This window comes from Dipodomys merriami, unplaced genomic scaffold (assembly GCF_024711535.1).
Source record: "Dipodomys merriami isolate MVZ:Mamm:240054 unplaced genomic scaffold, mDipMer1.0.p SCAF_63, whole genome shotgun sequence".
Lineage (NCBI taxonomy): Eukaryota > Metazoa > Chordata > Mammalia > Rodentia > Heteromyidae > Dipodomys > Dipodomys merriami.
This window is the reverse complement of record NW_027206213.1, coordinates 6224978-6238776: the sequence shown is the minus strand read 5'-3', so window position 1 is coordinate 6238776 and position 13799 is coordinate 6224978. Positions and strand designations below refer to the sequence as shown.

At 35.2% G+C, this 13799-nt stretch overlaps 1 protein-coding gene across 7 annotated transcripts in view; it reads left to right on the top strand.

The window, feature by feature from the left end:
• Positions 1–13799, top strand: part of Ehbp1 (EH domain binding protein 1) — a 305708-nt gene that overhangs the window by 200220 nt on the left and 91689 nt on the right. For all 7 annotated transcript variants that reach the window (XM_070004546.1, XM_070004547.1, XM_070004551.1 and 4 more), the window contains 2 exons: positions 9776–9954; positions 10780–10828. In XM_070004546.1, the coding sequence (XP_069860647.1) occupies positions 9776–9954; positions 10780–10828 (228 nt within the window). The remainder of the gene's footprint in view (positions 1–9775; positions 9955–10779; positions 10829–13799) is intronic.

The window sequence follows — 13799 nt, the reverse complement described above, 5'->3', positions numbered from 1 at the left end:
TATTAGGCATTCTTAAATGAGTGGGTAAAGACACCATGGTTTTAGTTGGTATAGTGAATAAAATGTTATGTCAGGTATATGATTTTATCCTATTTGCATGGTAATCAAGTGGCCTGTCACTACTTCATAGGTAATAAAAGAAGACTTTAGACTTCTAGATCAGAGAAAAATTGCTTCATTAGTCACTGCATAGCCCAGCAATCTGCACACCAGCATATTTACCAAGTCTCATAAGGGTCATATGAAGAGTTGAATTGATGCTTTGCACAACATGGGTTTGTCATGGAGAAACAATACATTTAGTAAATTCACTATCTTTAAACAAATACACAAATTATACGTATTTATGGAGTGCTGTGGAATGCTTCAGTCTGTCATTTTATAGCAATCATTAAAGCTGCTTTGTCTCAGAGGGAAATATAGCCGCATCCTAAACTGCTTTCTTTTCTGTAACAAATGCCAGCGAGTAGCCCAAGACTCTTTATTCTTGGACCACCTAGCAACATACATAGGACCGTGTCTCTCATACTTGGATTTCTACATATTTTGTTGTTACTTTTTTTTAGCGATGCCTGTGCTCCTTTTTAGATTACTTTCCTATGTTAATGATTGAATCTGAAATTTTACTACCACCTCTATAAAAAGTTCCTCTTTGATTTGTACCTACAGTGTTAAATGTTATAGAACTAATTACTGTAAGGTTATTGGTTGAAATGAAGCATCTTTTGTTTTGCTGTTTGAGTCTCACTATGCAGCTCAGGTTGGGCTCATATTCTAACATCAAGCTAACTTTGTTCCTTAGCCTTTCCAAGTGCTGGAACCATGGACATGCACTACCACTCCTGTCTTCAGTAGGGCATTTATATAACACAAATATTCTGATGTAAAATAGACTTTTGCATATCTTACTTGTTTTATAAACAGGTAATCAATCATATACTATTTCCTTATATTTGTATTTCTAGCAAAGTTATTATTATAGAATATTTAATTTCATTAGCAACTACATAAAATGTTCTGGATGTTAACAGACCCTGCAAAAACCTTTATATTCCTATGTCCTCTATCTTTGTAGCCTCTTAACTTTTCATAATAATATAGAAGGAGACTCTTGATTGCTTTAAAGTGTAAAATTCAGACTTGAGCCACAGTCTTTTCTCATTTTGTAATACACTCTAGTTTGTTGATTTGCTCTTTTAAAAATAGTGTTTATCATCTTTTGGGTCTGAAGACCCCTTTATACTCTTAAAAGCTTTGGAGGAGACAGAGAATTCTGGGGAAATGGCGAAGTAGAAAGCAACAGGAAGCAATCTTTCTTTCTTGCCAACAATTGCACTAGCAGAATATATCTGATGTAACCATCTTGGAACCCTGTAGTTTACTCAACCCTCTTGGAGAATAAATGAATAAAATTATTGGTTAAGTTTGGTCAATTTCAGCTCTTGTCAGTATCTATTACCTACCCTGCACATGTTCTTGAAGCAGTTTGCAAACAGTCCATGGAAGCCGGTGTAGAAAATAAGGACCTGTGCCTCTGTTCAGGGATCCCTGATTAATGCTGCTTATCACACAGATGAGACGTAGTGGAGATTTGTTGCATCTTCTGACAATTGTTGCATGCCCCTTCCCACCTCAGACTAAAGCAATTTCCAGGAGTTTAAAGACTCAACACCCCCCACCCCCACCTCCCAACCCCGCCTCACCCACACACACCCTTCATTCATCCTTTTGTATCTGAGGAGTTTGACCATTAAGAAACTGCATATGAAGGGAGAAATAGAAAGATATTACACGTGTCCAGAGAAGACAGATATAGAAAATAATGGATAAGACCTTAAGTTTATACTTCAGGCTGATCTTTAGCACAGATACTACCAATAATTTTTAAAATAAAAATTAATACATGGGTGAAGAGGTAGAATCTGACTTCCACAGGGTAAAAATCTGGTTTGCAGAATTATATTACTAGATTTAAATATCTAGATTTCAGTTTTTTTTAAAGTTGCAAAACATGCAAAGAAATAGGAAAGGATGACTTCCATTCAAAAAAATAATAATAAATGAAGAGGAAGTATCCTTAATACAGTAAGACCAAGAGGCAATGCAGAGAATCAAAAAAATTATGTATCAACCAAATGGAAAGATCAATAGAGAATAGAAAATCTCAAAAGAAACTAAAAAGAAATTCTGGAATTGTAAAGTAAAATAATTGAAATAAAAAATGTATAGGAGGGATTCAAAGGCAAATTTGAGCAAGCAGAAAGAAAAGTTAGCAAACTTGAACATAGTACCACAAAAAGTATTGAATCTGAGGAACAGAAAGAAGCGAAAGAGCTAGCAGTATAGCTCAGTGTTTGCTTAGTGTGCAGGAGGTTCACTTTCCAATATGGGGCCGGTGGCGGGGGGAGGGGGCGCGAAGGGCAGAAAGTACACACAGCCGAAGGGACTAAGGGAATACTATCTGTCAGACTAAATGTATATTGTAGAAGAAATCTAGGCAAACTGAAAGGGATACAAAGAATATTTGAAGAAATAATATTTGAAAGCTTCCCAGGTTTGATTAGTGACATGAATGTAAATGTTTAATATAAAGGTTAAAATCAAGACCCACATTCATATCCATTATAATCAAAATTTAAAAGAAAAAGAACATTTCTAAAGCAGCAAGACAAAGTGATTCATCATGTAGAAGGGATCTTCATATCAATAGATTTCTCGTTAATAATTTTAGACCCTAAGAAGCAATAGGATGTCATAGTCAAAAGTGAAAAATCCTATATCCAGCAAAACTGTCCCTCAAATGTAAGGGATTTTGTTACCACTCTCCCTGCCCTGATAAGTGTGTAAAGCAAATCTTGAAGACTGAAATGAAAGGATACTAGATGTATGAAGTAATAAAGATCAGTTTTGTAAGCTATTACTAGTTTAATTAGGATATGTAACTTTTTGTTTTCTATATACTTTAAGGATGAATGCATTCATTTGGGGGATTATAGCATGTTCTTATTATGTTAGATTTATTAATACAAGATTTGACTTGAGAAGCTGGAGAGCTGGAATTACATAGGACTACCCTGACTCAAAGTACTTCTTTTTATTTGAGAATGAGTGCATATTACTTTATACTTTTGATATACAGTGTTTAAAGATCTTATTTTATGAAACCAGCTGTTAGTGGAGCTGTTAAGAAGAGCTCCTCTCAAGTTTGGTCACAGCCACTCCCAGAATAGAGAAGAAAAATGAATGTGATCACTTAAAGACAAAATTGGAAAGAAAGAAAGAGCTTAATGTCAGGAGCAAATTTTGTAGCTGGTAAGATGTCAGTAAAAAAGTATTTCTTATGGGAAGAAAAATTTAAAATGAAAACAAGAAACAAGCAATTCTGTTCTTATGATTTGTTGATTAATTTAATGTGACCATCTTTCCCCAAAGAAACCATCCATTGAAGTATAAAAATAAATACATCATGTGTTCTCTAAAACTTGGTCTTCTTATTGTTTTATTAGTACTAGTATTAAAACTAAAAGCTTTGAGATGTAAAAATAAAGAGAATGAATGATCTCAAATCAACAACCTAACTTTGTAATTTAAGAAACTAGGAAAAGAAGTCTAACCACAAATTTAGAAGAAGAGAAAAAATAAATATTAACGCAAAGATAGCATTAACAAATATAGAAAATTAATGAAACCAAAAAGGTGATTCTCTGAAAAAGACAACAAAAATTTATCTAGATAGACTAAGGAAGAAGATACAAAGTTCTAAACTCAGAAGCAAAAACTCAGAAGTCCTTATTCTACAGAAATAGAAAGGATTGTAATGTAATACTAGGAACAATTGTATAATAAAACAATGACTTGGAAGCCAGGTTCTAGTGGCTCACGCCTGTAATCCTAGCTACTCAAGAGACTTAGATCTGAGCGTCACACTTCAAAGCCAGCCTGGGCAGAAAAATCCATGAGACTCATCTCCAATAAGCTACTCAGATAATGCTGGAAGTGGCACTGTGGCTCAAGTGGTAGCACACTAGCCTTGAGCAAAAGAAGCTCAGGCAGCAGCACCTGGGCCCTGAGTTCAAACCCCATGACCGACAATAAATAAATACATCAAATAAATAAATAAATAAATAAATAGAATAACCTAGTTAAAAAGAGCAAATTTCTAGAAACCAAACCTATCAAAACTAACCCATGTAGAAACAAATGTAAATACACCTGTAATAACTAGTAAGAGTATCAAAAATAATAATAGTAAATCATGCTGGGCATAATGGTTTACACCTATAATCCTAACACTCACAGAAAAAGAATAAACAGTTCAAGGCAGGAATGGTTATCATAGGGACACAATGTCCCCTCACCAAGAAAAAATAAATGCCTTGAACTTAAAACTTAGTGGCTTCAACTACATTTCTACTACAATTTAAAGAAGCTACACCAATTCACCTCACACTTTTTCTTTAAAAAGTCAGCATTCCTAATTTATTTTGTGAAGTCAGTGTTAACTCTGATAGCAAGAAAATAAAACTTTAGATTAATATTGTTTATGAACATTGGTCTAAGAATTCTTAACAATGATGCTGGCAAACCAAATGCAGCAATATTTTAAACATGTCACAACCAAGTGGAATTTTGCCCAGAATACAGGAATCAGAGTCATATATCACACTATCAGATAAGTCATATGATTACCTCAATGCAGAAAAAATATTTGACAAATCATACTTTTTTTTTTCCAGACCTAGGGCTTAAATTTGGGGACAGGGCACACTGTCCCTGAGCTGCTTTTGTGCAAGGCTAGCACTCTACCACTTGAGCCACAGCACCATGATTTTCAGCTTTTTCTGTGTAGTTTATTGGAGATGAGTCTCACTGACTTTCCTGCCCAGGCTGGCCTCAAAGTATGATCCTCAGATTTCAGCCTCCTAAGTAACTAGGATTATAGGTATGAGCCACCAGTGTCTGGCTTACATATCTCTTCCTTAATAAAAACATTCAACAAAAAAGAAATAAAAAATATGTAAAGATTACAATGACCATATACAAAAAAATTCCAAACAACATTTATGTGAGCTATACAGAATGATATTTATACTATTTGAAATAGGGTAATTTAAAACATTAATTCATTTAGCTTATAAACAATTTTACCATATGTAAACATAAGTACTTTAATGAATTAAGACTATATGTTCGAAGGAAAACAATTTATTGAGAAGGTGACTTTTTTTTTGTTTACCAGTGTCCATTGTAATGTGTAATTTTGGTTGCAGTCTATGAACTTAGGGCCTTGTGCATGCTTAACATGCACTCTATCCTCAACCAGTAAAGAGGATTTTAATGGGCCTTTTGAATATTCGAATATTGTTCTCTTTTATAATACTGAACTCTTGATTGTTGCAACATAGAATCTGAAATCATACACTGGTCTCTTTATTTCTAGTGTATGTAGATTTTTTTTTGCCCTTTCTAGTCTATGTAGTTATGAGAGAGAGAGAGAGAGAGAGAGAGAGAGAGAGAGAGAGAGAGAGAGAGAGAGAGTGTGTGTGTGTGTGTGTGTGTGTGTGTGTGTGTGTGTGTGTTTGCTGGTGCTGAGGCTTGAACTCAGGGTCTGGATTTTATACTTACCTTTTATTCTCAAGGCTTTGTTCTCTGCCTCTTGAGCCACAGCTCCACTTCTAGATTTTTGATGGTTAGTTAGAGATAAGAGTCTACCAGACTTTCCTGCCTGGGCTGGCTTTGAGCAAAATTACTCAGCTCTCAGACTCCCCTGTAGGATTACAGGCATGAGTCACCAGCATTTAGATAATTATTATATATATTTGATCTTGCTTCTGTTATATGATAAGCTATGCTCTTTTTTTAGAATTTTCACTAGATAGGCTCTATGTGTGTCTCTCTGTGTGGTATTTCACTATCTGAATTATCAAAAAAATTTATATCCATGTCATGTTTAGCCATTTCAGAATTGAAAAATTGAAACTGCTGCTATGACATTGCTGTATTTGTAGTCTATTCTGTAGAAGCATATGTTTCTATAGGATATAAACCTAGGAGTTGTTGGGTGATAGAATAAGGCATATCTTCAAATGTAGCATAACAGACATTATCAGAGTGTTGTTTGTTATTGTTGTTTTTTAATCAACCCTGTACAAAAACTCCCTTTGAATAAGGCATGTCTTCAAATGTAGCATAACAGACATTATCAGAGTGTTGTTTGTTATTGTTGTTTTTTAATCAACCCTATACAAAAACTCCCTTTGAGAAAGATGGAAGGGATGACATTGATCAAGATGCCTTGTGAGCTTATAAACTGACATGTTGACTTGAAATCCCTTTGTATGACTACTTTTTAAAAAAAAAAGGAAAAAAGAAAAACTCCCTTTCTTGCCAACATTTGGTATTTTTATTTCTTTGAAATATTTCATTTAAATTAAAAGATTTTAATTGTCTTGCTTTCTAAGGTAAGTGTATATTAGAACCTTTAACTTTTCTGAATTCTAACATTGATTTTTATTTATCAAATACTTGGATTTCATTGTGAAGTCAATTAAAAATTTGAAAGTAACCATTCAATTTTTTTATTATTGTATTAGTTGACTTCATTTTCCTGATCAATTTATGAATTTTTCTGGCTATAAACCCTTTTCTACTGAGGAATAAACCCAAAGAATCGCACATTTTAGGCAAAAACTATTCCATTAAACCACATCCCAAACTTCCCCTCTCCCCAAGACAAGGTCTTGTGTACTACTCTACAACTCATGATCCTACTATCTCAGCCATAGCAGTTGTACTAGGGATAGAAGGGACTGAAGATATTTTAGGTGCGAATGATGATCTGTGTGACCAAAGAGAGGGGGACTAAGTCATCCTAGAGAATAAACACATTGAAAAGGATTTGGGATTCAATGTCAGAAATATTTCACCACCATTTTGTGTTTTTGTGAGACCCAAAAAGATGTTAGTGGTGTTTAAGAAGACCTATATTGTGACTAATGGGTCAGATAAGGGACAACTTGGAAGAAGGAAGACCTCTTATGATTTGTAGAAGCCTTAGGCAAAATCAAATCAAATCAGATTGTCCATGAATTAACTATTAAGGGGTGATAGGTGAAGGAAGAATTCAAATGTGATTCTGAGATTAAAAGTCTAAAACAAGTAAAACAATAAGCACTATCATTTACAAGCAATGAAAAGGAGATTATAAGGAATGATTATGGTTTTGTACATACTGAGTTTCAAATTTTATATTATAGAAAGGACAGCTAGTTGGAAGTATGAATCAGCACAAAATGCAGAGAGACCAAACTGCTCATTAGAATATTGATTGGGGGGGGAGGAATGGGAGAAAAATGAGGGAGGAGGTAACAATGTTTGACAAGAAACATTGGGCTGGGAAGGTGGCTCAGTGGTAGAGCGCTTGCCTTGCATGCCTGAGGCCCTGGGTTCAATTCCTCAGCACCACATAAGCAAAAAGAAGAAAAAAAGCCGGAAGTGGCACTGTGGCTCAAGTGGTAGAGTGCTAGCCTTGAGCTGAAGAACTGAGGGACAGCGCCCAGGCCCAGAGTTCAGGCACCACAACCGGACCCAAAAAAAAAAAAAAAAAAGAAATGTATTTACCACCTTACATATGTAACTGTAACCCTCTGCACATCACCTTGACAATAAAATTAAAAAAAAAAATAATATTGAAGCCAGGTGCCAGTAGCTCACACCTGTTAATCCTATCTACTTGGGAGGCTGAGATCTGAGGATTGCAGTTGGAAGCCAACCGGGGAAGAAAAGTCCCCATGAGATTCATCTCCAACGAAGTACTCAAAAAGCTGAAGTGGCACTGTGGCTTAAGTGGTAGAGCACTACTCTTGAGCAGAGAGAGGCTCAGGGACAGAGCCCAGGCCCTGAGTTCAAGCGCCAGGACCAGGGGTTGGGTGGAGGGAGGAATATATATATGAGTAAGGAAGAAACTATAGACAGTGTGATAGAGAAGATTAGTTGTCTGATGTACAACTTGGAACAACTCCATGCCTTAACAATATAATTTTATATAGAAAAATATGCCAGCTTTTAGTGATAAAGAAAATAATGAGAAAAATTATTTTTTCCAGTTAAGCAATCATCTTACCTTATTAATAAGGTAAATCTCTACCCACAGGTTAAATGATTAGATGGATTTCAAAATTACAGTAGACCATAGATGGGATAGTTAAAAGATATATTATTTGCTATTTGAAGAATCCTGTTTTTACCTACTTCTGAATATTAAGTAGAATTGATCTAAGTTTGTTAATTTTTATCATCTGTGAGGTTTTTTTTTAATTTACTTTTGAAAGATGATCATTTTAAAACAGCACTTCATAGACCCTGGGCCCAGGCTCAAGAGATAGAGCAACTCTCTAGAAAGTACAAGGTGCTGGCCCTGAGTTCAAACCCCGGTACTGAATTAAGAAAAAAATGATAGAAAATGGCATTTTGCTAGACTCATGGTTGTTTATCTAATTATTTGTTAATCTGGCAGTTAATAAAAATGATAAATTACAATTTTGTTGATTCTTAGTCTTCCCATAGAAGCATTAGATATATAAGTCATAGTTACGTTGGGGTTGATTTTGTTTGGCACTAACATGCTTTTGTCAAATGGGGGCATCATTGGACTTTCTTAAGCAATATGGTAGAAATGGCTTGCTTGTTAAATATTAGAGGTAAATAATTTTTCTCCTTTGACCTTGTTTTGGAGGACTTCTATTTTATATCTAAGTGTCACTACTATAGCCATTAGTTTTTATTAATAAGAAGATTATAGTTCAGAAATATTTAGTGGGTTTCTTAACAGTTTTCAATTGTATCAGCCTCCATATTTGTGATAGTATCACAAATTGTAGTTGTTCAGTGAAAGAAAATGACATGATTTTAAAAACAATACAAGTTTAGAATTAAAATCTTACCCATCATTGGAAGTGGCGCTGTGGCTCAAGCGGTAGAGTGCTCACCTTGAGTTGAAGAGCGCAGGGACAGCACCCAAGCCCAGAGTTCAAGCCCCATGACCGTCCAAAAAAAAAAAAAGTACTAAATCTTACCCATCATTGTGGTTTTAAGTGTATGCACACAAGGACAAATATATGCTTAAGATTAGAAACTCATGTCATCCATCTCATACTTAAAAATAGTTCTCAATTAAAATTAGAAACTATTTGAGCATATCTGACTTATGTACTGTTGGTATATGCTGTTCCAACACCTAACTGTTGTTAATAACTTTAAATTCTTACAGGAAAGGCATTTGAATATAATTATAATTGTGATATTCATTTAATATGACTATATTTTGAAAACTTATTTTGATTTCTCTTCCACTAATAATCTGTGCTACAATTAAACTTAAAATGAATAATTTTTGATATTGTGAAAAAGAAAAAATATTTTGTTCTTTTACATTTGAGAAAATCTTTCAGAGTATGAGCATTATACAAATATTCAGCCTTAAGTATTTAAATGCTTTCAACATTATGTTTCTATCAACAAAGCTCTTGGCTTGTTCTTACGTATACACTTTAACTCACATATCTATATCCTTGTCAGGCAAATGCCATGGGCTAAAACTGAAGATAATAACTTAAGATTTATGTCTCCCTTTAGAGGTTACAGTTGTCATGAACTGACAGTTTTGAAGGACCTAAACTGACATCAAAGGGTTCAAATGATCTAGTTAGGTCAATTAATGTTAATTTTCATCTTCCATTAAATTCTTTTAATGTTTTCTTCATTTCTCTTATTCTAGCCAAGCCCTATACCAAGTCCTGTTTTGGGGCGAAAGCCAAATGCTAGTCAGTCATTGCTTGTATGGTGCAAAGAAGTCACGAAAAATTACCGGGGAGTAAAAATCACCAATTTTACTACATCATGGAGAAATGGTTTATCTTTTTGTGCAATATTGCACCACTTTAGACCAGATTTAATGTAAGTAGAAATATGTCCCATTCCCTATTAATAGTTTATAAATAATAAACATTTTTAAAAGATGGCAAAATAGTTTATAAATAACAGACATTTATTTTTAAAAATCACAAAATAGGGGCTGGGAAGGTAGTTCAGTGGTAGAGTGCATGCCTGAGGCCCTGGGTTCAATTCCTCATAAGCAAAAAGAAAAAAGCCGCAAGTGGCGCTGTGGCTCAAGTGGTAGAGCGCTAGCCTTGAGCTGAAGAGCCTGAGGGACAGTGCCCTGGCCCAGAGTTCAGGCCCCACAACCAGACCCCCCAAAAAAATCACAAAATAAGTTCTTAGTATGTATCCTTAAATACTTGACTTTATATATATTTTTATATACTTTATGTTGTTTAGTAACCATGTCTCTTGCTTTATTGACAGAACTGTATAACAGAAAGTTTTTCTTCCTTGGTACTTTTTCCCTTTTTAAAAAAAATGATTTTCACCTTAATATTATACAAAAAATTGACTTTAAATTATCATGAAAATTGTGTTAGTGTACAAATGAGATGAGATAAAAGGCCTATAGGTGTTTGTACAGTAACAGCAAAGGATTACATTATGATAAATGTGGTTATCTGGCTACTCTGGTCCTCTCTCTCTACTTCTCTTCTGGGTTAAAAGCTTTTATTTATTTCCTTTATTTTCAATACTGTTGGCTTTACTGATTGAATTGCTGTGAAACTGCTAGTTTTTCTTCTTTATTATTGAATGTCATAGTTTTAGATTCAAGTTTTTTAAAAACAGCTTTGTAAATCTAATATTATATGTACCCATTGTCCCATTTTTCTCCTTCAGTGACTACAAGTCTCTGAATCCTCAAGATATTAAAGAAAACAACAAAAAGGTAAGAATTACGGAAGAATGCAATATGTAGTTTTGAGGGAAAAACTGGGAAAGAGCAAGGAAGGGGTAACATTGTCCAAAAAGTCTTTACCTGACTTACATAACTATAAATGCTTTGTACATCACCTTTATAATAACAAGTTTTTTGGTCAGTCATGGGGCTTGAATTCTGGGCCTGGCTGCTGTCTCTCAGCTCTTCAGCTCAAGGCTAGTGCTTTACCACTTGAGCCACAGTGCCACTTTTAGTTTTCTGGTAGTTAATTGGAGATAAAACTTTCCTGCCTGGGCTGGCTTTGAACTGTGATCCTCAGATCTCAGCCTCCTTAGTAGCTAAGATTACAGGCGTGTGCCACTGGCGCCTGGCTATTATAATAATTTAAAAAAATAAATTAAGAAATACATAGTTTCATAGTGAGGTCATGGATACAAGTGTTCTGCTTCCTACAGTTGAAATAAGATTCATGAATTCTCTGGTTTGTCATAGATTTTAAAGATCACAACTGTCCAACAGGCATCAGATTATATATGACTTTCATTAACTATTAAATATTTTTGAAAGCATATTGCTTTTATTCTAAAATTGTAACTTCAAAAAAGTGCACCTAAGACAGGTACTCTTGGCTCAAAGGAAGACACACAGGAATTTACAACCTGAAGATCTTGGTTCAAAGCCTGAGCAAATTCATCCATTTCCAATTAACCATCAAAATGCTGAACTGAAGGTGTGGCTTAAGTGGTAGAGCACCATCTGTGAGCAAAAAAAACTGAGTAGGTTGTTAAGGCTCTAAGGTCAAGCTCTGGTACCAATACAGAAAAATTGACACAATAATAAAAATGCACTCAAAACTGTTGTGCTTTAACTATTATGTAAAATTTAAAGTATGTTAAAAGAAGAGAGCAGGAACATACTAAATGTAAGAGAGAGTGCCTAATTCATAGAAGCAAAAAGATATTAACAGTAGTTCTTTTTACTGTCTAGAAAACTATATACATATTCTACACATAATATACTAAGATCAGAATGTTTTAATGGGTATGGGAGTAGCTGTTTATGGAGCCTCCTGGGCAGGCCAGCCGACTGTACTTCAGGCTTTTGTATTGCTTTGCTTTGCTTTTCATGGTGTGTGTGTGTGTGTGTGTGTGTGTGTGTGTGTGTGTGTGTGTGTGTGTGTGTGTGTGTGTGTGTGTGTGTGTGTGTGTGTGTGTGTGTGTGTGTGTGTGTGTGTGTGTGTGTACATGCTGGTACTGAGGTTTGAACTTAGAGCCTGGGCACTATCCCTTAGCTTTTTCACATAATACTAGTGCTCTATTACTTGAGCCACATCTCCACTTCAGCTTTTTGCTGGTTAGTTGATATGACTCTCAAAGACTTTGCTGCCCAGTCTGGCTTTGAACCAAGATCCTCAGATCTCGGCCTTCTTAGTCAGAAGATTACAGTGGTAAGCCACCAGCACCCAGTTTTCAGGCTTTTTACCTCAGAGCACAAAGTATAGTATATATAATTTTCTGTGTGCAAGGAGGGAAGTGTACCTAACTCTTCATACAACAGATACTCAATATTTGCACTGAATTGAATTCTTCATCTAGCAATGAATGAAATACATTGTTATCTCAAAGCAGTTTTTTGTTTGCTTGGTGGTACTGGGATTCGAACTCAGAGCATTCAGCTTGCTAGGCAAGCACTCTTTTTTTTTTTTCTTTTTTGTCGGCCGTGGGGCTTGAACTCTGGGCCTGGGCGCTGTCCCTCAGCTCTTCAGCTCAAGGCGAGCGCTCTACCACTTGAGCTACAGCGCCACTTCTGGTTTTCTGGTGGTTTATTGGAGATAGGAGTCTCACGGTCTCTCCTGCCCGGGCTGGCTTTGAACCGCGATCCTCAGATCTCAGCCTCCTGAGTAGCTAGGATTACAGGCGTGAGCCACCAGCGCCCGGCTTAGGCAAGCACTCTTACTTTTAAGCCATACTGAAGTTCTTTATTGTATTCGTTATTATTTATTTTGGTGGGATCTCAAGGTTTTGCCTTGGGCTAACCTCAGGCAAAGACCACAGTCCTCTTCCTTACAGCCTCCTCAGATCACAAACCTCTTACCTACAGTCTCCTGTTCAGCTGGGACCAAAGGTGGTACCACCTTGCCTGGCTGTTTGATTGAAATAGAGTTCCACTAACTTTTTACCAGGACTTGTCTTGAACTATAATTCCCTTCAGTCTCCATCTCCCAAGTAGCTAGGATTAGAGATACCAGTCACTATGCCTGATTTAGTTGGCATTATTAACTTGTGATCTGTGAATAACATAATTTGTGAAAATTTTGTTTTTATAATTCTTTAGGCAAACTTTAACATTTCTTTCCATGGTGAATTGAAGTCACAAATCATGGTTGATGAGTCATGCCTGAAACTTCATTGCCTTCAGAGATCACTGATACTTTCATATCTTACTTGCATATCTTATCTTTCATATCTTATCTTGCATACTACTACAAATAAATTTATCACTCCTTTAAAATCATTATTTAATGGGCTTATTAAAACATTAAATTTACTGTTTCCCAAATTCACCTTAACAATGTTTTTCATCCTAATTATTTTTCAATCTAATTATTTATTTCTTTATATTCTTCTGAGAAGTCCATTAACAAAAATGCACATAGGACAAATGGTTAATTACCTCTGATTGGGATAAAAGTTTTCAGTATACGTTAAATAATTAGAATCACTAGTGATTAACATTTTAGAATCTTGATAGTTCAATTGACAAAACAAGAATTTAATTAAAACAGTTTTATTTTTATTGCTCTCTAACTATTGTATATTGCCATTAAAATGACTATTTCTTTGCAAATATATAATGCTGATCCTGGAGTAATATACATTTTAAAACTCCAATTTTTTTAAGTTGAAATATATCACCCATCAAGCAAGCCGAATGAGGCCCTAAATTCAAATCCTAGTATCACCAAAAGAGAGGAGAGGAG